The following is a 24,741-nucleotide window of genomic DNA, read 5'->3' as shown; positions in this document are numbered from 1 at the left end:
TGGGTTTCGTATGCTCTTAAGACCAATAAACAGACCGGAAGCCAGTCATTCGTCAACCAGATTCATCTCCTTCTTCGCGACGTCGGACGTCAACGGAGACGCCATTTTGACTCTACCAGAACTTCAACGTGGTCTAATTTCTATTTTCACACCCTTTAGAACCTGTAAACACGCCGTCTAAACCAGAATCGGCACGGGAAGAAGTCAAAAGTGTGGAAACGCGACACAAATCACAGTTTTCTACCATTTCAAGTCTTGCCACCGATCTGGTCAAGGAAATCATGGGGGAACTCGATGCCAATGACACGCGACGTATCGAATGGTACGAGTTCCGACAACATCTCGAGTACCTTGACCGCCGCGTGATGGAGATCAAGACTTACATCGAAACACACGTTCTAGGCTAAATACCTACGCTCTATAAATAGAACAGACAAAAGACTAAAAATAAATCTGATATAAATTGTTGCAATTTAAATACCTATCAGTAATAGCTATTTTGCCTGTGACATGTACCTCCCGATTAAATTGGCAACCAGTCATATTCCACATTGGGGGTAGTTTGGAGGACGACCCAAGACCCAGACACTCCGTGAACGGTCAACGACAAACAAGCAGCACAAACTGAGAAAAAGCGTCAAGAAACGCACACAGCAAACAGCTCCGTCGTCTTCCAACAGACAAGGGCGAACCTTTGTTGCAAGCGTCGTGACTGCATCCAGCACTCAAAAATGAGACCAAACGCAGTCGAACGGCAACCCTTCGGAAGATCTCAGCACCGTCACCATGTGCAGCCCCTCGCAGCAATTCCTCTACACCTCCAGCACCATTTGCACTGAGCTTGCATTCGCCATCCGCCACTCCATTGCGCTCCCCGATACTTGGCAAATACTTGGTGGAAACTTGCAATAAACTCGAGGAACAAACTCCAAAAGACGCCACAGCAGCACGTGACACACCCGAGCGACAGCCAACAGACATGAAGCCAAGCAGAGAGCAGGATAAGAGCACTGTGTATCAATCACCAGACACACTCCAAACAGCAAAACGAGGTAACAAGAGACACTTGGAACAATAGTAAACCAATGTGTAAGCATTGTCTACAACGGAGCAGAGATCACGTAAAATACACATCCATCGAGTCCTACACACACCACTGAAACCCCATCATTTCATTCTCCTTTTGTCACTAAAATCCTCGCTGTGACCCGAGTGTGAGGAAAACAAAGACGTCAACAAACAACATGCAACACACTCGGACGAGGTTTACCCCCTTATTGAAGCCCCAACTAATCGAAGAGAGCCCCTACAATAAATAGGGCTCCCCTCACTCTTGTCTAGGGTTACAGGCAGCCCATCAGACCACCTAAAATCGGTCGCAGTGCGCGCAAAGCCCAAACTACATGTAAAGTACTGCTCCACTCAATGTAAAACAACACAAATAGACCGGTACACTTTGTTCCAGATCTCCACCACCCATCGTATTGTGACAAGAAGACTCCAATCCCCCTCTCCACTCCATACCGGCAGCCACAAGGCCCAGACGATGCATACACACCACCCTGACGACCCTGCAGCAAGTCCATGAGTCTTGAAGTCTCCACATGCACGCTGTCCCTCGCTATAAAGTCTCTATCATCGGCCGCCATGTACAGATCTGCACATAAAGTATCAAATGTCTGTTTCTTAGCCGATTTCAGAATAGAAACCTGATAAATCCGATTGAATGCAGCCAGACTGACTAAAATGTTTAGCGCTCGTAAATAATATAAACAAATGTTATTATTTCAGGAAGTGGATTCTACAAACATTAAATTACATTGGGCTACTGGTTCTGCAATCTGTACAGTATTTGCCATTGCAGTTTTGTTTCTTGCTCTCGTAGCCAAACAAATATCACGCTAAGCACGAAGCTCGAGTGTAGATGTATGGATGGTCTTTCTTTCATATTCCTCAAATGTAGACATTTTGAAGCGTCGTCGGCTGAATCCTACTACGTAGTACTTGAGATGATGACAGAGCCAGCAGTGTTTCCTGCCTTGGCAAGAGCAAAAAGGCTCTTTATACTTCGTAATCAATCCACAAAACGTCACGAACGAAAAGCCACAGTGTATCATCAAGCTCAAGGTGTTTCAAGCTTCAGCAACCCAAAGGAAAGACGAGATCGCCCACAAGAACCACACCGTGGTGCAGGACCGCGTCGATACACTCCTGCACTCGCTGAATTCTGCTCGGATTTTGATGAGCATTTACGGCTCATTGACAGCGACTTGTCGCTACTGAATACGTCGGTAAGACGGGAGTACCAACGCGAATCTCTACCTCTCGAGAAGCTAACCTCGGCGCTGCTGGATTCGAAAGTGAACATTAATGAAGTACCTTACGTAAACCAGGCGGAGGTACGTGTTCGTCGTGTTCGACTACGCGTTAGGAGGCCGCGCATCAAACTTCGAATCATCCTCCAGTCTACACCTAAAATGTCAACTGCAAAGCAGCCACAGCCAAGTCCTAACTCACTTAGTCGAGCTGCTATGCTAGCACATCAAGCGATGAAGGCGTGTGTTCTTCAGTCATACGCTCGGTTTTACCTTTATCACTGCTTGTACTGTGGGGGTCCCAGCCAGCTCGTTGCTGCCAGACAACTAGCCACTCGATGTCGTCGAGCACACGCATTTCGTCACTGGAGACGAATTGTTACTCAGCGTAACAAACTGCGACTTCGCTGTCTTCGAGCTCAACAACGTATCGACCGCTGTGCTGCCTCTTGGGCTCATTCCAGAGCTTTCCAAATCGTTGATACAGAAGGTAAATACGCCATGGCCAAGAAGTTCCACCAGCTCAAACTTCTTGCAAGCAGCTACCACTCGTGGTTGGGCTGGTATCAAACGTAGATTTTTCTAATACTATTGTTGTGTAAGGATGCGGCCTTATTTCGACAAACGCGATGCATCTCAATAAATGATATTCTCAAATTTGTGTACTGTATGTGTCATTGTACTACAGCCAATTAATATTATCTCTCAGGTATTATTGAATCTTATTTTGGCGAATTTATATGCACTACGATAGCTTCCCCCATTTCGGACAACGGATACCGTGGACGCCATGGCGACGGTATCGGGCCAGACGACGCGAGCGCGCTCCATCGTGACAATAGATGGGTACGTGAGTCGCGGAAGGGCTCCACCCGATTCTGTGCCTCGAGATCACGCTATGCTGCAAGATTTCGCTGCGTATTTGGAGCAGCGCCTCAAGTGTGTGAACATGTTGATGCTGCGACGCATCTTTGCCGATTTCCTTAACGAACACGAGAACACGTTGGTCCCCATGATGCAACACGGCTGTACCATCATCACCATGTACCCGGTGCTGAGCACCAGCGCCCTGAGACGTCGCGAAGCGGCACTTCTCCTTGCCAAACCAAAGCATCATCTGGACACTCGTGGGTGCGTCTTCCTGTATCTACAGCAGCGCGCAGCCACACGGAACATGGCACTACTTAAGAATTTATTCCTTGAGTTCGTGTACAAACGGGAAACGTCGCTAATGGCGTTCGTGGAGAGAGGGTGTCAAGTGATCAGTGTCATCCCCTCTAAACTGCCACAGATGACGCAGCTGCCACCGCCTCCAGCACCTCAAGAATATCCTTGCGCTATGGAAAATGCAATTGAGCAATTGCAAGTTGCGTCGGAGTCTGTGGCGAAGACAAACACAAAAAAACGGAAGCGCAAGACAGTGCCAAAGCCGTCGACAGCAGTAGCGTAGATGCCCGCCGTTGCAGATGAAGTAGCTCCCTTGGTCACCCAGAAGAAGACGAAAGGGAAACAGAAACAAGCTGGGAGTCGGGTGCAGCAGACACCATCCGACACTTGTGATGAGGCCGAGGTTTCGACCAAGCGTAGACGCATAATCAGCAAGAATGCTAGTGTGGCACCAGCCTCTAGTCCTGTTGAATCAACCCCAAAGCGCCCTAAACCGGCAAAAGAAACTACGAAGCCACTACAGGAATCGGCTTCTGGACCTGCTACTAGCTCAAAGCCAGTGCCTGGCAAGACGAGAAGTACTTCGTTGTCGGCTGCTACGTCTACAGTTATACCGGAATCGGTCGAGTCAGGCGAGACGGAGGTTTCTAAGAATACCCCAAAGCGGGGGAGAAAGTCGAAGGCTACCACAGAATCAACACAAGATGGAGCCTCTGTAGCCACAACGGAAGTGGCCAAACCTGTTGTGACACACCCGCATCCAAGCGCTGCAGGAAGTCAAAGACTAGCAAAGTATCCATGCAGGCTGTTGTCTCTGCAGCTGTATCGGATTCGGTTCAACCTGTTGCGAAGGAGACTTCTACGCCGATTCCGAAGCGCGGGCGGAAGTCAAAGACCTGCACTTTATCCCTGCCAGATGAGGTCTCTGTAGCTACAGCTACTACGGCACCAGCTAAGCCCAATCGCGACAGGAAGGCTAAACCCAACGCATCGCAACTACAGGAGGCAGCCTTTATACCACAACTGGTGGAATCTGTCGTGAAAGACGCTCTAACGACCGATGGTAAGTCGCCCTCGAAGCATGTGAGAATGACAAGGGCTAGCACAGCAGTGCGACAGGATGCAGCCAACATGGAATCTACCATGACGGTAGCTTCTCCGACCCCAAAGAGAGTGAGAAAGCCAAAGACTACTAAGACGTCACTACAAGATGCAGAGTCGGTAGCTGCAGCGCCACCTGCGGAGTCTGCTACGATAGAGGCTTCAAAGGCTACCCGAAAGCATGGCCGACCATCCAAGATAAGTATTGTGTCAGCCCAGGATACAACATCTGCAACCGCACCAGAACTGGTCGAGCCTGTCGTTACAGAGCTTGCGAAGTGCACTCCGAAGCGAGTGAGAAAGCTAAGGGCTGGCACTGCGTCACCACGTAAAGTTACAACCTCTGTGGCTGCAACGGCAGCGATGGAGTCTGTCGTGACAGAAGATGTGGCACCTAAATAGACTCCAAAGCGTCGAGACAAGTCAAAGGTTGCAACGGTGTCCGCTTCTGTAGCCACATGGATATCAGAAGAGCCTGCTATGACGAACACTGCAAAATCGACGCCAAAACGTGGCAGAGGAGTGAAATCTATCGATGCGTCACTACAAGACGCGGCCTTTGCCACAACGGAAATGGGTGATGCAGTTTCAGTATTAGCAACCGAACCAATCGAGCCTCCGAATACAACTTCAGTCACCGCCGTAGCCACGCCGGAAGTGGTGAGCGCTGTGGTGACAGACGCCCAACCCGCTGCTATATCGACTCCAAGGCGTGGTAAGGAGTCAAAGACGCAGACTGCAGTCGCTACAGCCTCGTCGGACACTGTAAAGCCTACCGTGAAACGGGGTAGAACGCCGAAGATTAGTACTTCGCTACTTCAAGATGTCGTAGCCACGACTGCAATGGCGGAAGCGGTCACGATAGACGCCCCGCCGCCCACTACAAAACCAACTCCAAAGCGTAGGAAGAGGCCACCAACGCGCACTTTACCGCAACATGCAGAAGCTACAACAACCATCACGGAAGTGGTCCAGTCTGTCCTAAACGACCTTGTATCTCGGGTTTCCGGTGAGTTCTCGCTCCCCAAGCGACACCGGAAACGCAAGTCCGACGCAGTAAAACTAACAAGCAGAGAAGGATCCAAAGAAAAGTCACGAAAGCGACTCAAGTCAGCCAATGACAAACCAGCAAAGCGAGGGAAACCAGTCATGAGTGAGGAAATGTGTCGCAGCCAGCGGGAATTGGCACGCAAGATGGAGAACTTCGAGGCCCAAACACCGTGGCAAGCAGCCTACAGCAACGTGTCGCCTCCATTTGACGAGGAAAAACACCCTGCACTTGCCAAAACGTTCCGCACTTTTTGGCTCAGACACTCGCGCGCTGTGTGGGAGCGCAACTTCTGGGGCCCCATGTCTCGCAAGCTCAATCCCGCCGAGTTCAACAAACGCAACAATCGTCAACTCAGAGCCAAGACGGCGTTCGAGTCGCTCATTGTTTCTGCGCACGAGGAGCTTGGAGCGGCGTTTTTCGTCACGTTGGACTCGCAGAAGCCACGACATCCTGGCTGGTGGTATCGTCCGTGGTGGCTCTGTTCGCGCTGCAACAGATCAAGGGCGAGGAGGCAGTGTGGAGCTACGTCATGAACGAAGCTCGTAACCGCTTCCCAGACTGCAACCTGCCTCTGCCTCTGGCAGCTTCGAATTCTGGCGCAATGCGGGTCCGCCACAAGCGGGAGAGTGCGTCTATGTGGGTTGGCAACCACCAGCAAACAGCCGGAATTCTGGAAGAGATGGCTGCACTTCTTTACGCACAGGAGGAAGTGGGTGAAGCGACAATGGAAGCTGGTAGTGCGGCAATGGATTCGGTCGTCGTGTAGATGTTGAAGAGTTAATACTGAACAAAGAGTGCAGGTCGTTGAAGTGGATCGGCCAATCAGAATACATAATATTGTTACGCTTTGTACATGCGGTTTGAATTTTATGTATATGGTGTAACAACTTTGAAATGAGCAAAACAAGACCGTACTTACACAGAATCATTTCTATAGTACCTTCTTTTCTACTTGACTTTCCTCGTAGACAATCTCAATAACTTTGATGATCGTATTGGACTTCATTCATTGACTCGGGATGTCGGTGGCTGCAGTGCTGGGTTCTCTTTTGAACTTGGTCTCCCCCATTGATGAACGTCCGCTGTCGCTATTCCAAGGCAGCGTGAGTGAGTGGAGTGATATGAGAAGTTTTTGATCTCTTCATTTTTTAAAACTATTTTATTTCTTTCACCAATATCAATTTAGCAGTTTTAAATTATGTATTTACAACTAGAACAATACCTACCGTCTTACCCCGCACAAATCGTCTAGGCGTACTAAAAAATATTATGATGTGGTTTAGAGCAGTGTGTAACCTCGATTACAACGTAAAGTAGAATACAAGGACACACCGCGGGAAGGGTTCTATTAAATTAATGAATTCTAAGCCAATGCTTTTAGAGCGACTCTAATGCATGTAGAAATCTACTCCACCAATTATTTTATTGTAGTTGAGACCATCAACGCTCAACTGATCATTCTCAAAATATCTAATCAAGCTTTGACAAACCTTTTGTGTGCGGGGCATTACATGTAACGAGTTTTAACTCGCGGCAACCCTCTTCCCTGATGGGCCCTCAATTGACACAACCAGAATCGATCCATGGACCAGCAGTATGTCAATCCATGCTTCGACCAATTGAGCTGTCAGCACATAATCAAGTGACGTGCATGCATATATATTTGCAGCTGTATAATCTCCACCTGACCTGTGCGTTCTTCAGATAAGAAGTTTGTTCGTAGAATAGCGCCTGGGCACTCAAAACGAATAAAGCGCTCACTGGGCGCTATATTTTATTAGTATGCCTGGGCGCTCTGTGCGGGGTAAGACGGTAGCCTGCAAAATCATGTGTCGCGAACCCTTGTAACGCATACTCACAGAGAAAGCAAATGATAGATCACTTTATGTAAATCGATGCCGTCTTTTCTCGTTGAGCTTAGCACCAATCTGTGTCTGATGATATTTTGGTATTGTGGGTTTACTACGTAGTAATTTCCAAATAAGTACTTCTAAAAGAAACGTATAGCGTTAACGCTTAGCTCACGGGTAGAAGCCCGAGCTTGAGTCGTTGCAAACGCTGTCTCTATAGTACGCGGACTCGTTGTGAAATGTTGAACGGCATAGTGATATTAAATCAAACATGGATTGGAAAACTTCCAAGAAGAAAAAAACACTAATGGTCTGCAGAATGCTTAAATTTAGACGTTGATGAGGATTACTATAGTACCTAATAGCCGGTCGCCAAGGTATTGCATTCAGTCGAGCCCTTAAAAATGCCAAGGTAGCTGTCAAAGGTGGGGATGGTCGCGGACTAATGTGCATCCGTAGTCACAGTTCGTATTCTACAGCGCTAAATCGAACTGCTCCATCCGTTGGACGTTCTTAAAAGATTAATCATATACTAGTACTCTATAGACAGGGCTCCGACAATAAGGTATAAAATTGAGCTAGTTTGGCAATAATAAGTATTGCAATATATTTCCTAACCCCTTGGGACCCGTGGGCCAGGCCTCTGCGATTTGAATTATCATATTGAATAATATCGCATATTGGGAATGCAATAATGTATTGAGGAGCGAGTAAAAATGCAAGCATTTTTTCAGCATTTTATCAGTTATTCTAGGGTCAATACTGTCCACCAAAACTACTGGTTGCCACCACCTCAAAAGAGACTTTACGAACCTTGTGCAATCTCCTCAGCTCATCCGACCTTTTGCAGTCATCCCAACAACTCTTCAGCCCCCTTTTCGCCCAAGTACCCCATGAATTTCACAAACAAGGACATCTGAACGCGTATCTGGCTGATCATCAACCCATGTTGGCCAAGATACACGCGCTCATGAAACACCTGAGCACCATCAAGTGTCGTGCTGCCCTTCGCAAGGTGACCTCTCTAGCGCCCGTCATGCCCAACGCGACTCCTTGGTCGAGTACCTTCAGCATGGTACAGCAGTACGACAAGATTTGTAGCGCTCTTCTCGCGTTGGACCACGCTACGGTGGCTAAGCATGACATCGCGCGCTTTCTACTGACGCCAGAGGAAACCGAAGCCGCTCGCTCCCTTCTCAAGTCGCTGCACGAGCTGAATGAGGTGAGTAAGGCGCTACAAGACTCAACTCTAACAGTGGTGGGTGCACGACGTGCCTTTGATGCAGTGTTGCGCAAGTACCCCAGCATGAAGACCCGGCTTGCAAGTGACGCCTCCGTCGTCAACAATCCCGCACTGGAGAGCGGCATCGTGAAGATCATTGGCGGTGGTCGGCTGAATGCACGCGAACAAGCGGCGTGTATTCACCTCAAGCGCAGCAGCGACGACACAGTGGTAAACCCAGCAGTTTCCAAGTCATTGCTCGCGTCGGCCTTCAAGAAGGCCCCTGTGACGCGCTCCCCACCGCAATACTTTCCTCTCGAGTGGGCTCCATTCACGTCGAACGAGTGCGAGCGTTTCTTCAGTCAATCCATGGACCCTCCCACTCTTGAAGTGCTTATGTTTCTATCGTACAACAAGGACAGATGGGAAGGATTTAGTGTTAAAGCTATCAGGCAGAGTATGCGTAGCCAACTTAGGGAATAATGCCATTATTATTGTCTTGGCGTAATAACAGCAGAATATATTGAGTATGGCATATTGGGGAACCCTGCCCGTGGCCTGGACCGTACATGTTACGTGGAAAAACTTAACGTGGACCGTACAAGTTAGATAATATTTTACTTAGTTTTTGTGTCCGCAATTACAAACTTCATGTCAACAAGGGGTAGGTAATTATTTACACTTCCTGCAAAATCGACATAAATATGCTCTTTAGAAATGCCAAATTTTCAAAAGAAAGTACACAACGGATCAAACTTGCAAATTGCATATGTATTACGAAAGGAAAAAGACTGGTCGCTACTCAATTTTCTCATTTGAAGATTCGCCGCGAAGCACGCAGAGCTCACGCCGTCGCCGGTAATGGCGTTCCAGGCGAGGTGGCGGGAGCTCAAAAAGCTGGCTGGCACTCGAAGAAGCCGGCAGGCCTGTCGGTGGACTTCACTTATCTAAAGCCGAGCAAGACGAAGAAGAATATCCGGGGCGAGGACTATTTCGTCGAAGAGGAGGAGTTAATGACGTACCTGGACAAATTGGACATTGGTAGGCAAATGCAAGTGGTGTACATTTTTGATTTACTCTAACGCTGATGTGCACTACAGGCAAAGAAGACAGCGAGACGAGAAGGATCTGCGAATGCACAGAGAACTGCAGAGAAGCGCGCAGTAGAAGTCATGACGACCACAAACTACGGTAACTATCATGTATTCGACAAGTTTTGAGATTAACTAATCGTGTATGTTGGTATTATCATGTACAACAGCAGTACTGCGAGCACCGCCACCAGAGGTGCATGCACCACAAGAAGCGTCTGCAGTGGTTCTGGCATCGCCACACATGCCCATTTCTGATGCCACAGCTGGTTCGTGCACGTCATGTTGCTGCTTGCCTTTGGTTCTGCTGGCCTAACTGTGAATATACTATTGTAGATCAGTCACCTGAAAGGCAACGTAACCTTGCATCGGAGTTTGAAGATATAGACAGCGGTAGCGAGCCATCGCATGACGCAGCAGAAGATGCCCAAGACTCAGAAGGTGATGATTTCACACCTGCAGTAAGCGCGGATGAGGAGTCAAACGGAGACGCAGGAATTGTGATGTTTCTACTGGAGGTTGGTCAAAGCTGTACATACACGTTTGAAAAATTATATAGCTTGTATATTCAATGCTAGGTGTTCTTGCAGACGCTAATCTGGTCGAATCTTCCGACGACCTCCTGGTGTTTGTGACCTTCGATTCTGATGCTGAAAACGACGATGGAGATGATGAGGGTGAGGATCATCTTGAGGATATTTCCGGGGCTGATATCCAATTACCCGGTCCTCCCCAGCTACGTTTTGATGGTGATTTGGTATCTGCTGTCGGTGGTATGGTGAATATCGCATCGGGTTCCATGTCAGACACATTTCTGAAGACGATGGCGGACACAGGATGGTCTGACGTAGCGACCACAACACCATACGAATACTTGCAGCAACCGTATGAGCCTCGCCCTGTTACCGCTATGTATGATGACTATCCCAACCTACACAAAGGAGCTTCAGGGCCCACAGACAAGGCAATTCATGAAATAACAATACATGTTGTAGATACTCGCTGTAGCTATGTATCAAGTACAAAAAGTACTATAAGTCTGTATTTCTCGGACTCGTTGATCTTGCCATTATCAATGCCTTCATTGTCTACAACGCCAGACAGACTAAGACAAACAACCCGAAGTTGACTCATGTAAAAGTTCTTAAGCAACTGCATCTAGAGTTGTGTCAGCTACGCGAGGAGGACTGGGCGACTTTGCACGACAGCGCGTACTTACAAGTGACACCAATCAAACCGATGCAGCGCACAAATTCTCGCCAAGCCGCACACCAACCTGTGCAAAATGACGAGTGGCGCAGTGGCAACAACCAGCAAGGGCGGAAGCGCCGTACGAGAGCGTGCAAGGTCGGCTCGCTCTTGAAGGGCACCGACAACGCGAGAGGTGGAGATTCGTCGTATACTGTAAGCTGCCCAACACGTCGAAGAGACCCATGGCTTGGCGGGTTTTCCTCTGTGAGAAGGTTCGTCACACGTACAACGGAGCTGCAATGTCTTGCTTCGACATCAGGCACAAGGCCTGGAGAAACGGAACGCTGCTCCCCAAGAAAACAGTGAAGCGCACGATCCGCGCACGTACACCGGGACGTCGCGAATGCTCAAACGAGGAGAAGGATGAGGCTGAGAGTGTCCAGTCGTCCGGAGATGAAATCACGACGAGCGGCTTGCATCAGCCAAAGCGGGCTCGCCGCGCCCCGGATGCTGAGATGACTGACTGATCAAAGGCGTCATTCGTAGAGTTTTACATAGGTTTTGTATGCCCTCAGTATTACGATATTGAACTTGACTGCATATGTTCCATTGGTTTAGTTAACCTATGTCCGCCTTACCAGTTCCTGTCACACATGCAGGTACCGGTTTTGTAGTCTACTATACACGCTAATATGCCTAAAGTGTATATCGCTCGTTTTCGGGCCGTCGTCAAGATGGAGGTACAAGATAACAGGAGACACAGTCTTCCAGGTTTAGGGTTTTAGTGCGGTTATCCACTATACATGTTAGCAAAACATGAGGGAATTTATATGAAAGCCCGCCCCCCCACATACACGTTTGAGAGACTAGGGATTCGGTTAGAGTTTGCGCCGAAACAGCTGGGGTCTCAAGGGGTTAAATCATTGCTAGGGTCGAAAACACTGGAGTGGTTCGGAAGCGACCACTAATTCACTACGCATGGGTTCAAAATCCGCACCTGTTGTGATGCTGGTGGCTGTCAGTAGGTTCTGGTGTCCTGGTTAGAGTCCCCCGTCAATCAAAATGAGCCGACGCCGGCACAAGACAGTCAACCAGCGGATATGGGATTTTGCACAGGAAAGTAAACGACCGCCTATTAGCTATATTCGACCTGAAATCTATGTTATTCAAAATAAAAGGTTTATCAGGGTCTGGACCTACACCCCCGGGCTGCAGAGCGGGAACATTTTATCTCATAGCTTCTTGGTCGTCAGGGCTGCTTAATCCCAAGAGAGTGGTAAAGTCCTAGAGCTCACAGTTAGTACGCAAGAACATTATCATCTTGAAGTTCGCAGGTAGCAAACTAGAGAATAGAGGGCTCGGCACCAACTTGCACTGAGAGAAGAGGTGCTCGCACCGATTGCTGGTGGGAGGGGGGGGTGCCGAAGTAGGGCAGCGTACTCGGTCTCGGTAGCGCGGCGTGGTCGTTTTGCGTGGCGCAGTGTTTCCGTCGCAATGTTCGCCTTGTGGGGGGGCCTCAATCGGGAAAGGAGCGGGAAGAGCAAAGTGAGCGACAGTCTCCTCTTCCTCAGCGTGCATGGTTCGGTTCGTTAGCAGCTTGACCACAGCTCTTTCGAAGCCTGGAGAATGGACGATTCCAGCCAAAGGACTGGCGTGTGTGAAGTAGCTGGATACTTCGCTATAACAGCATCAAATAGGAGCCTCACATCGCTTATAGTACGACCCTCCGATTGGAGCTTGACACAGAATTTATCAAGAATTTTCCAGCTTGCTGACAAGTTGCACAATATTGCGATGTGTAAGCGGGTGAAGAAGCAGATCTTCGACCGCAGCTACCGCCTTGAGCATCTCAAATCTACACGAGCGAGCGAGCATCTGGTGGGTGGACGACCACCGATACGCGTTTGCTTTTAATGGTTTGTAATCGGTATGGCGAGCAAGCTCGGCTGTGTTGCTAGTGCCGTGTTCTGAGGTCCAGCCGTCAAACATGATGTAAACTTGCAGCGGGGCTGCCGTAGCTTTAGCGTCAGAGGAAGACGTTCGACTCAAAGAGTCACTAATACTAAGTTACTTATCCAAAGGACACTCACAGCCCAAGACCAGGGCTCAAAGTTAATACCTTAACTTTTATGCTTCAAAACCAGAAGTGTTTTATTTACTATTATGGCGGCCAAGCCGCCTAGGGGTAAATGTATCTATTTAACTATCTAGCATAGTTAAACCTAATCAAATGCATAGCGTGTGGCTTTCAGCCAACGTACTGAGAGACCTTGTTAACTCTCCAGCTTATGTACTGAGAGTATGTTAACTCTCCAACTTATGTACGGAGAGTTTGTTAACTCTCCGGGTACTCCGTACCCCTGTGTGTTTCACATCATGTAACCCCGTTACAAAACTTGTCGCCAATATTCACAGCAATGTCACGTGGCGACATATCGCACGAATGGATTCGACAAGACCGGCTTAGTCGCAACCAACGAACGCGGCAGGCGGTCTTCCACCTCACGGAGAACCCGGTTTCGGGAAACAACCCGCTTTATTTAGTTGAAGATCTCTTTCGTGTAGTGGTCCACAAAGCCGTTAGCTTCGAGTGACTAGACAAATGTTGGCTCTCCTCGAAGGTTTCTTTGCAGCCTGGGTGGCACACCGCGAGGTGGCTGATGCGATTCGTGTAGCCCGATCCAGGGGCCTGCTTGTGGACTCTGTCGCAGAGCTTGCAGGAGAACTGGCTGCTACCGTAGTGCATGGTGCTTGGGCTTCTCGAAATTGAGAATACGCAACCCAAGTTGGTGCTAGACGTCTTTGCTTGCTCTCGTATGATCCAGTCTTTTGTGGATCGACCACCAGCTCTGCTGCCACTGTTTATATGTAAAAAGGTCATTTTAGCTATTACGGGGAGAATTGTTAGTTTTACGGAAACCTTTGCTTTAACAATCCGTTATTTCGTCAATATAATTATACATTTACTAATTTTAGCCCTGTCTATAGTTGTATTCAAGCAAGTAGTTAATAGCAACTAGAGTCAAAATCTGACAGCGTAAGTATTTAGTTTAAGTATTTAGCTCGACTTTTAAAGTATTTAGTTTGACTTTTAAAGGCCTTACTAGCAAAATCATGTCATATCGGAGCCGTGCACGCTAATTAAAGCATTGTAAGCTGCAAACTTCGCAGTCTAACAGATCCACTGTATCACGTTCGCCATCGACAGGCTGATCGGGTATTAATTAAAAGATGCGTTTCGTCTGTATTGTCATCAAAAGCAGCGATCTACTATCAACGTTTCACTTTGAAACTTTGGAGACTGCAGTGATCTTTTCATTGCTGTTGGTGTGAGTAGACGAACTCAATTAAAACTCTTGAGGCTCTTCAGTTATATTGATTTGTTTTGTGCCTCGTCGGACTTCTGTATCCTGATAAGTTCAAATTCTTTAACATAAAACGTTTCGTTAGATCCATATTTCTAAATTCAGGAATAAGACCTCGAGTCGAAGAATCGGCATTGACGACTAATAAGTGGTAATTCGATTCTGTGTCGGCAACCTACGTGATGTTAGAATTGTTTTGTAAAGACTTGTTACCAAATACGGGTTCGATTATGACAAAGATATTACAACAAGAAATTAATTGTGATACTCGAATAATACGCATTGATTCAGTGTGTATTTGTTGAGCGTACCTGGCGCTATCGTACGTTTGGACAGCTGCGAACAGAGCTGTGGAAATATGTATTGTTTATTGATTGATACAATCGATCGTAAAACAATCAATGATTGCATTCTCAACAATCAATCAACTTGGTATTGCAATTGTTTGACAACGCCTACTCTCGTACGCTAGTGTTGCTAGGCTTGGAGAGATCGATTGACTTCGACACATTTACAGGTGTCACTAGAATCCAGTTCATCTTCAAGAACAAGATGATTTCGAGAGTCTAGTGGCTCAGACGTTTCCTCAGGTATCCTATGGTGCTGCTGACCGTTAAAACATACACCCAGCAGCAACAGATGTAGGAGAAATCCAGCTGTAGCGATGAACTTCGACCGTGGCCCATTATCCATGTGAGCCTTTTTATTGATCTTCTCTTCCAACGCTTCAGCGGTACGTTTCCTCGTCGACGTTTTGGTAGACGTCGGCAAAAGCGGAGTAGGTTTTTTAGGCTGAGCTTGAGCTTCGACAACAAACCGACTTCACGTCTTCCTTTCGTTCCTAGTTAAACTTGAATCGACACAAACTTGGACTTTTGCCAGCCCACTCTCAAAGGCTGAAAATTCAACAATATCGGCGTCTACCGTCAGGTACTTCTCCACACCGTCATAGTCATCCAGAACAGCGTCAAATATATCATGGACACTTGCTACAGTCATGTCATTGCGCTGTAGCTTTTCTGTGATAACGTCGAATGCCGTTGTTTCATCCAGCAAAGCTCATATTTTCTCTGCTCACTCACAGACGGTATAAGATCGACCAACCTGACGCCACGAAGCTCTTCATCAACAGTATGTGAGTGAAGACTTTATTCCACACCGGCATCGTCTTAGCCAAGGTGCAGGGAAGAGCGGTAGACTTCAAAATGCTGCATCATCCGATAACAGCCGCTCCAACGAAGTTTAGGTATGGGCACAGATTTGTAAGCACACCCTTTTTGTATGCGTTTGACAATGCGTTTCACCGTTTTAAGCTTTCGCATTACAGCACTCACCTTTCTGCTAAGATGAGAGAGCGGATTGCTATGGATATGGGCGCAAAGTTTGCATCATGTTTGACGGCCGGACCTCGGAGCAATGCACTAACAACGCAGCCGAGCTTGCTCGCCATACCGATTACAAACCATTATAATCAAGCGCGTATCGGAGGTCGTCCACCTACCAGATGCTCGCTTGCTCGTGTAGATTCGCGATGCCATCAAGGCGGTAGCTGCAGTCGAAGATCTGCTTCTTCACTCGCTTACACACCGCAAGATTGTACAACTTGTCAGCAAGCTGAAAAGTTCTTGATACCGCCTGTGTCAAGCTCCAATCGGAGGATCGAACTCTAAGCGATGTGAGGCTCCCATTTAATGTTGAAATAGCGAAGTATCCAGCTACTTCGCACCACGTCAGTCCTTTGGAACTAATCGTCCATTCTCCAGGCTTCGAAAGAGCTGTGGTCAAGCTGCTAACGAGCCGAACCATGCACGCTGAGGAAGAGGAGACTGTCGCTCACTTTGCTCTTCCCGCTCCTTTCCCGATTGAGGCCCCCAATAAGGCGAACGTTGCGACGGAAACACTGCGCCACGCAAAACGACCACGCCGCGCTACCGAGACCGAGTACGCTGCCCTACTTCGGCACCCCCCCCTCCCACCAGCAATCGGTGCGAGCACCTCTTCTCTCAGTGCAAGTTGGTGCCGAGCCCTCTATTCTCTAGTTTGCTACCTGCGAACTTCGGGATGATAATGTTCTTGCGTACTAACCCTGAGCTTTAGGACTTTACCACTCTCTTGGGATTAAGCAGCCCTGACGACCAAGGAGCTGAGAGATAAAATGTTCCCGCTCTGCAGCCCGGGGGTGTAGGTCCAGACCCTGATAAACCTTTTATCTTGAATAACATAGATTTCAGGTCGAATATAGCTAATAGGCGGTCATTTACTTTCCTGTGCAAAATCCCATATCCGCTGGTTGACTGTCTTGTGCCGTCGTCGGCTCATTTGGATTGATGGGGGACTCTAACCAGGACACCAGAACCTACTGACAGCCACCAGCATCACAACAGGTGCGGATTTTGAGCCCACGCGTAGTGAATTAGTGGTCGCTTCCAAGCCACACCAGTGTTCTGACCCTAGCAATGATTTATAATATTGCAATACTTGTTATTGCCAAACTAGCTCAATTTTATACCTTATTGTCCGAGCCCTGTCTATAGAGTACTAGTATAGGAGTAATCTTTTAGGAACGTCCAACGGATGAAGCAGTTCGGTTCAGCGTTGTAGACTACGAACTGTGACTACGGATGCACATTAGTCCGTGACCATCCCCAGCTTTGACAGCTACCTTGGCATTTTTAGGGTTCGACTGAATGCATTGCCATGGCGACCGGCTATCAGGTACATTAGTAATCCCCATCAACGTCTAAATTTAAGCATTCTGCCGACCATTAGTGTCCTTTTTTGTCTTGGACGTTTTCCATTCCATGTTTGATTTGATATCAATATGCCGTTCAACATCCCACAGCGAGTCCGCGTATTTAGAGACAGCGTTTGCAACGACTCAAGCTCGGGCTTCTATCCTTGAGCTAAGCGTTAACGCTATACATTTCTTTTAGAAGTAGTTATTTAGAAGCTACTACGTAGTAAGCCAGTACTTTACGCCAGCATTCCATCATTTTCAGCACATTTCATAATGAACAAAATACCAAATTACCAAAATATCATCGGACACAGATTGGTGCTAAGCGCAACGAGAAAATACGGCATCGATTTGGATAAACTGTTTTATCATTTGCTTTCTCTGTGAGTATGCGTTTCAAGGCACATAATTTCGCAGGGTAGGTGTAGCTTAGCTTTGGATACAAAAATTAGTACTGCCAACAAATATCTTCGGAAGAATCTCAAAAATAGTTTTAAAAAATGAAGAGATCAAAAACTTCTCATATCACTCCACTCACTCACGCTGCCTTGGAATAGCGACAGCGGACGTTCATCAATGGGGGAGACCAAGTTCAAAAGAGAACCCAGCACTGCAGCCACCGACATCCCGAGTCAATGAATGAAGTCCAATACGATCATCAAAGTTATTGAGATTGTCTACGAGGAAAGTCAAGTAGAAAAGAAGGTACTACAGAAATGATTCTGTGTAAGTACGGTCTTGTTTTGCTCATTTCAAAGTTGTTACACCATATACAGAAAATTCAAACCACATGTACAAAGCGTAACAATATTATGTATTCTGATTGGCCGATCCACTTCAACGACCTGCACTCTTTGTTCAGTATTAACTCTTCAACATCTACACGACGACCGAATCCATTGCCGCACTACCAGCTTCCATTGTCGCTTCACCCACTTCCCTCTGTGCGTTAAGAAGTGCAGCCATCTCTTCCAGAATTCCGGCTGTTTGCTGGTGGTTGCCAACCCACATAGACGCACTCTCCCGCTTGTGGCGGACCCGCATTGCGCCAGAATTCGAAGCTGCCAGAGGCAGAGGCAGGTTGCAGTCTGGGAAGCGGTTACGAGCTTCGTTCATGACGTAGCTCCACACTGCCTCCTCGCCCTTGATCTGTTGCAGCGCGAACAGAGCCACCACGGACGATACCACCAGCCAGGATGTCGTGGCTTCTGCGAGTCCAACGTGACGAAAAACGCCGCTCCAAGCTCCTCGTGCGCAGAAACAATGAGCGACTCGAACGCCGTCTTGGCTCTGAGTTGACGATTGTTGCGTTTGTTGAACTCGGCGGGATTGAGCTTGCGAGACATGGAGCCCCAGAAGTTGCGCTCCCACACAGCGCGCGAGTGTCTGAGCCAAAAAGTGCGGAACGTTTTGGCAAGTGCAGGGTGTTTTTCCTCGTCAAATGGAGGCGACACGTTGCTGTAGGCTGCTTGCCACGGTGTTTGGGCCTCGAAGTTCTCCATCTTGCGTGCCAATTCCCGCTGGCTGCGACTTTTTTTCCTCACTCATGACTGGTTTCCCTCGCTTTGCTGGTTTGTCATTGGCTGACTTGAGTCGCTTTCGTGACTTTTCTTTGGATCCTTCACTGCTTGTTAGTTTTTCTACGTTGGACTTGCGTTTCCGATGTCGCGTGGGGAGCGAGAACTCGCCAGACACTCGAGATACGAGATCGTTTAGAACAGACTGGACTACCTCCGTGATGGTTGTTGTAGCTTCTTCATGTTGCGGTAAAGTGCGCGTTGGTGGCCTCTTCCTACGCCTTGAAGTTGATTTTAAAGTTGAGGATGGGGCTTCTGTCGTGACCGCTTCCGAGGCTGCTGCTGTAGCTACAGCGGCGGCACCTGGTAGTGGCGCAGTTCTAACCATTGGCACTCTGCCTCGTTTCACGGTCGACTTCGAAGCATTTTTCGAGGCTATTGAGACTGTAGTCTGCGTCTTTGACTTCTGACCACGCTTTGGAGATAAAGCAGCGGGTTGAGCGTCTGTCACCACAGCGCTCACTACTTCCGTTGTGGCCACAGAGTTGGCTGTTCTAGTAACTTGAGGCTCGACTGGTTCAGTTGAGGATACTGGAGCCGCATCTCCAAGTTCCATGGTGGCAGAATCTGCGTTTTGCAGTGACGCAGCGATAGATTTCACTTTTCTGCCACGTTTCGGCGTTGATTTAGCAGTGTTCGTCATAGCAGGCTCTTCTGGAATCCTTGTGGGGACAGAGGCGGACACCGTTGCAACCTTTGACTTGTCTCGACGCTTTGTAGTCGATTTAGGTGACACAACTTGTATCACGACAGACTCCATCGCTGCCGTTGCAGCTACGGAGATTGCATTTTTACGTGGTGACGCAGTGCCAGTCCTTGGCTTTCTCACACGCTTTGGAGATGGCTTACCAGGCTCTGTCCCGACAGGCTCGACCAGTTCTCGTATGGTTGCAGGTGATGTATCCTGTGCTGACACAATACTTATCTTGGATGGTCGGCCACGCTTCCGAGTAGCCTTTGTAGTCTCCATCGTAGCAGACTCCGCAGGTGGCGCTGCAGCTACCGACTCTGCATCTTGTAGTGACGTCTTAGTAGTCTTTGGCTTTCTCACTCTCTTTGGGGTCGGAGAAGCTACCGTCATGGGTAGATTCCATGTTGGCCTGCATCCTGTCGCACTGCTGTGCTAGCCCTTGTCATTCTCACATGCTTCGAGGGCGACTTAGCATCGGTCGTTAGAGCGTCTTTCACGACAGATTCCACCAGTTGTGGTATAAAGGCTGCCTCCTGTAGTTGCGATGCGTTGGGTTTAGCCTTCCTGTCGCGATTGGGCTTAGCTGGTGCCGTAGTAGCTGTAGCTACAGAGACCTCATCTGGCAGGGATAAAGTGCAGGTCTTTGACTTCCTTCCACGCTTCAGAATTGGCGTAGAGGTGTCCGCCGCAGCAGGTTGAACCGAATCCGATACGGCTGCAGAGACAAGATCCGGCATGGACACTTTGCTAGTCTTTAACTTCCAGCAGCTCTTGGTTGCGGGTGGTAGAGTTTGAGGCACGGCAGGTTTGACAACTTCCGTTGTGGCTTGAGAAACTGCATCTTGTGTTGCTTTCGACTTTCTTCCACGCTTTGGAGTCTTGGAAACTTTTGTCACATCCGATCCGACCGATTCCGTACAGCTGTAGAGCTTCCTACAATGCAGGACGTAGTTCTAGTCTTGATCTTCTTGCCGCGCTTTGGCTTCGAAGCGGTAGCAGGGGCAGAGGTCTCTGTCCCAACAGAGTCACGTTCCGTTGCAGCAACAGAGGCTGTTTGCTGCAGTGGCTTCGTAGTTTCCTTTGTCGGTCTAGCGCGCTTTGGGGCCGATTCAACAGGACTAGAGGCTGGTGCCACACTAGCATTCTTGCTGTTTGTGCGTCTACGCTTGGTCGTAACCTCCGCTTCAGCACGAGTGTCGGATGGTGTCTGCTGCACCCGACTCCCAGCTTGTTTCTGTTTCCCTTTCGTCTTCTTCTGGGTGACCAAGGGAGCTACTTCATCTGCAACGACGGGCGTCGAAGCTACTGCTGTCGACGGCTTTTGCACCGTCTTGCGCTTCCGGTTCTTTTGTCATTCGCTCGACAGACTGCTCGACGCAGCTTGCGGTCCGCTCAGTTGCATTCTCCACGACGCAAAGGATATTCTTGAGGTGCTGGAGGCGGTGGCAGCTGCGTCATCTGTGGCAGTTTAGAGGGGATGACACTGATCACTTGACACCCTCTCTCCACGAACGCCATTAGCGACGTTTCCCGTTTGTACACGAACTCAAGGAATAAATTCTTAAGTAGTGCCATGTTCCGTGTGGCTGCGCGCTGCTGTAGATACAGGAAGACGCACCCACGAGTGTCCAGATGATGCTTTGGTTTGGCAAGGAGAAGTGCCGCTTCACGACGTCTTTGGAAGCTGGTGCTCAGCACCGGGTACATGGTGATGATGGTACAGCCGTGTTGCATCATGGGGACCAACGTGTTCTCGTGTTCGTTAAGGAAATCGGCAAAAATGCGACGCAGCATCAACATATTCACACACTTGAGGCGCTGCTCCAAATACGCAGCGAAATCTTGCAGCATAGCGTGATCTCGAGGCACAGAATCGGGTGGGACCCTTCCGCGACTCACGTACCCATCTAGTGTCACGATGGAGCGCGCTTGCGTCGTCTACCTCGAGGCCGTCGCCATGGCGTCCACTATCCGGTGATGTTGAAATGGAGGATTCTATCGTAATACATTAAAATACGCCGAATTGATTTTCGTTATCACCCGAAATATATTTAAAATTCAAACACAATCATTGCTGGACACTTCATTTTGAGATATAAATTATTGAGATACATTGATTTTGCCGTTTCCTTACACTACGGAAAATGAAATCTAGGACGGGGCAGCAAGGAAGACGACGATTACGCGGCTTGTATGAAGCAGAGAGCCAACATTCTGGTGGATAACCTCTCGCTGACAATGTTAAGTGACGTGGCCTAGGGAATGCTAGAGTTGGTTACGTATAAGCACATTCGTATCAACTATCAGAAGCTTTACACGCTGATGCAGAGCTGCAGCAGCCTTGCTATAACCGGTTTAGGCAAGCTGACTCGGTCAAGAGACAAGCAGCCGCAGAAGTAGGACTTCGTTGGGCTTGTGCGATTTTACGTAGGGGTAGGCAATTTTGTGTACACATGATACACCATTTTTCTTATACTACAACAGGCATGCCCTTTCAGAGAGGCCGCGGTAGGGTAAGGGCAATGGCTTTTTTCTGATGCCAATTGGATACATTTCGCACGAGACGCATCCGGAGCCTGCGCACGTTTGAAAAAATCTGCGCTTCACTATCGAATCTACCGCGAAGCTATCTGCTCTACTGGTGCGAAAGGCCCACAGCGCACGTGCGACTACCAAGGCTATAGGCACACGTAATTTATGAATAGTCTGTTTTGGTCCAACGTAAAATATTTGTTTTGGTTATTGTATGCAGAATGGACATCTCCGAACTCCTATCGACGCCAGGATACGTGTGTGACAATTGTCACCACGACTTTGGGCGGTCGGACCACCTACGGCTGCACCAGCAAGGACGCTGCCGCGGTATCCCTGCGCCCCCGTGCCAGCTTTGTGACGTGTGTTGGCATTGGGTCAAGGGGAACAGGCACCATGTCACGCGCCATCAGCGAGGGAGTAGGTGCCGCAATCTCGCCGATCGCATCGAGCACCGGAACCAGCTGGCTGCAGCGAGGCGACAACGCGACGCAGCATACCACCGAGAGCGACGTCGTCTGCAGCGGGAGTCCGTTGGAACCCAAGAAAAGCTGGTGGGACCTGACGATGTGCAAGATCGGTTGGACCAGCTGCTCGAGTCGGATGATAGGCATGATCGGTCGGACCAGGTGGATGATTTCGACACGGACAATCCGACTCAACATGATTACACCCGAGATCAAGTTGCTCGTGATGACGATGATTATGCACATGATCTTCTTGATCAGCTGCTGTTGACTGGAGATGATGAGCTTTCGGACATCGTTGCCGTTCCCAGCTTTTTGGAGCTAGAACATCAAGACAATGACGACCATCAAGCGAGTCAAGGTGCACAAGAAAATCAAGTTCATCAGGAAAATGGGAAAGCGGAACATGTCCACGCACAAGGTCACCAAGAATCAAGCAAGGCTACGGGGCGCGACGGTGTTACTGATTGCGTCATATGCCTGGATCCTCTCGATGCATGCATGCAGGCATGTGGCGGCACCACCAACGTGTGTGGTTTGCCTCAGGGTCATCACGGGCGTGGTACTGGAAGGACCTCAATGTAGCCACACGGCTGACTACGAGTGTCTCGTGGCGTACAACGCTCAGTATCTGCGCAATATCCGAGCCCGTGACTTGCAGTGCCCAGCGTGTTCGCAGCCGTTCCCAGTCCCCGGTGAGCTATCCTTCAGTGATGAGGAAAACGACGAAGGATCGGAAGACAACGCCTTTGAGTATGAAAAACCGGATGAGGAATCAGAAGAATCAGAAGGTGCGCAAGACGATGGAGGCAACAGTGTTGACGAATATCACGCGAGTGTCTTCAGCAGCTCTTCTGACAGCGATGAGGATTACGCCCCCTAAAGATAGGGAGTAGGCATGAGAGGTAGTGTCTTAAAATTGAAGGTCCAAATCCGTCGTTTCAATTTGTATTGGAATTTGTAAGTATCAAAAGTACAAAAAGAGACGATAGTACAATAACGGGCGACGGTACAATAAGGGACGACAGTACATTAAGGGACGACAGTACAATAAGGGACGGACGATAGTACAATAAGGGACGACGGTACAATATGGGACGACGGTACAATAAGGGACGACGATAGTACAATAAAGGACGACGATAGTATAATGGAGGGGGTAAGTACAACAGAGGACGATGGTACAATAAGGGACGATAGTACAATTAAGGCCGATGGTACAATAAGGGACGATAGTACAATTAAGGCCGATGGTACAACAAGAGACGACAGTATGGTACAGTCAGGGACGTCAGTACAATTAAGGACGATTGCACACCGCTACTTTACTGGCTCTCCTTCGGTTACGAACTGCTGCAAGGATCTTGTTGACGGTGAGCTCCTCGCCAATGAAGGTTGCGAAGTCCTTCTCGAACTTGTCTTGGTCATCGTCGTACTGCTCGCGAATGAGCTCGGCGATGATCTTCATCCTGGAGAGACGCGAGCGATGAACTTTCGCTCATGTGAAAGCATGTCAACTCCCGCGCGATACTGGTGACAGTCCGGGTTCGCATTCCAGTACTGATGAACATAGTCTTTCCACGACTTGGCGTCCGGAAGTTCAGACACTAGTGCTGTCGTATCCGATCCTGGCTTAAGATTAGCGGCCACTGGCACTTCAATATCGTCGTCACACAGCTGTTCTTGGGTTGAACGCGGTGTATCGCTAATAGCCTTGACCATTTCATGCAGCCCTTGAGGCAGTGACTTCAGCTCTCCCAACTCGGTGTTAGAGGTATCAGTGTGCTCTTGTGCGGCGTCTGCTGATTCGGTCGTATGCTGAGTATCCTGCATAGTCTCGTCTGATAACTATGAGCCTCCAAAGTCGATATCCCGTATACCTTCGAGAGTCGCGCTACTGCATGACGTCGCGTCCGGAGCCAGCGAATCGCCCAGTTGGTTCTCATCTCGATCCAGTACGTCGTCCAGCAGATATCTAGTTACTGTTTCGGACTTTTCGCTTGGTGCCCACCCTGCCCACCACTTCACGAGCTTTAGTGACCACCGTCGATCTTCAGGGGCAAACATGAACCGGTACTGTGCACCACCTGGACGGAAACAGTGGGATGTAAACCAAATCTCGTCACCAAGCACGTTTCGGCTGATTCCAGCGGCCTCAGCGATAATGTTTAATACCTGAGTAAAGTTGCTATCTGACATTGGCGAGCCCCATTTTATTCCCACGTTAGCAAAAGAGTCGCCGCTCGCTAAAACACCTATCTCCCGCCTTCGCTTCTTGGATGTGCCGCGTGGTACCTTCGTCAATGATGGAAACGCGTAGTCGCTGTCACGCCAGGTGTGGTGAAACTTCTTCCGCGCGTACGTAAACCATCTATCCAAGAAAG

At 48.8% G+C, this 24,741-nt stretch overlaps 1 protein-coding gene across 1 annotated transcript; it reads right to left on the bottom strand.

Moving 5' to 3' along the window:
* Positions 1-18,527: 18,527 nt before the first annotated feature.
* Positions 18,528-18,995, bottom strand: PITG_07496 (uncharacterized protein; the record flags this gene model as incomplete). The annotated part of the gene is made up of 1 exon (XM_002904454.1): positions 18,528-18,995. The coding sequence occupies one exon, from the start codon at positions 18,993-18,995 to the stop codon at positions 18,528-18,530; it is 468 nt and encodes a 155-aa protein (XP_002904500.1).
* Between the last annotated feature and the right edge of the window lie 5,746 nt (positions 18,996-24,741).

Source organism: Phytophthora infestans, genomic scaffold, assembly GCF_000142945.1.
Source record: "Phytophthora infestans T30-4 supercont1.11 genomic scaffold, whole genome shotgun sequence".
NCBI lineage: Eukaryota > Oomycota > Peronosporomycetes > Peronosporales > Peronosporaceae > Phytophthora > Phytophthora infestans.
Note: the sequence above shows the minus strand (reverse complement) of the source record. Positions and strands in the feature narration are given on the sequence as shown.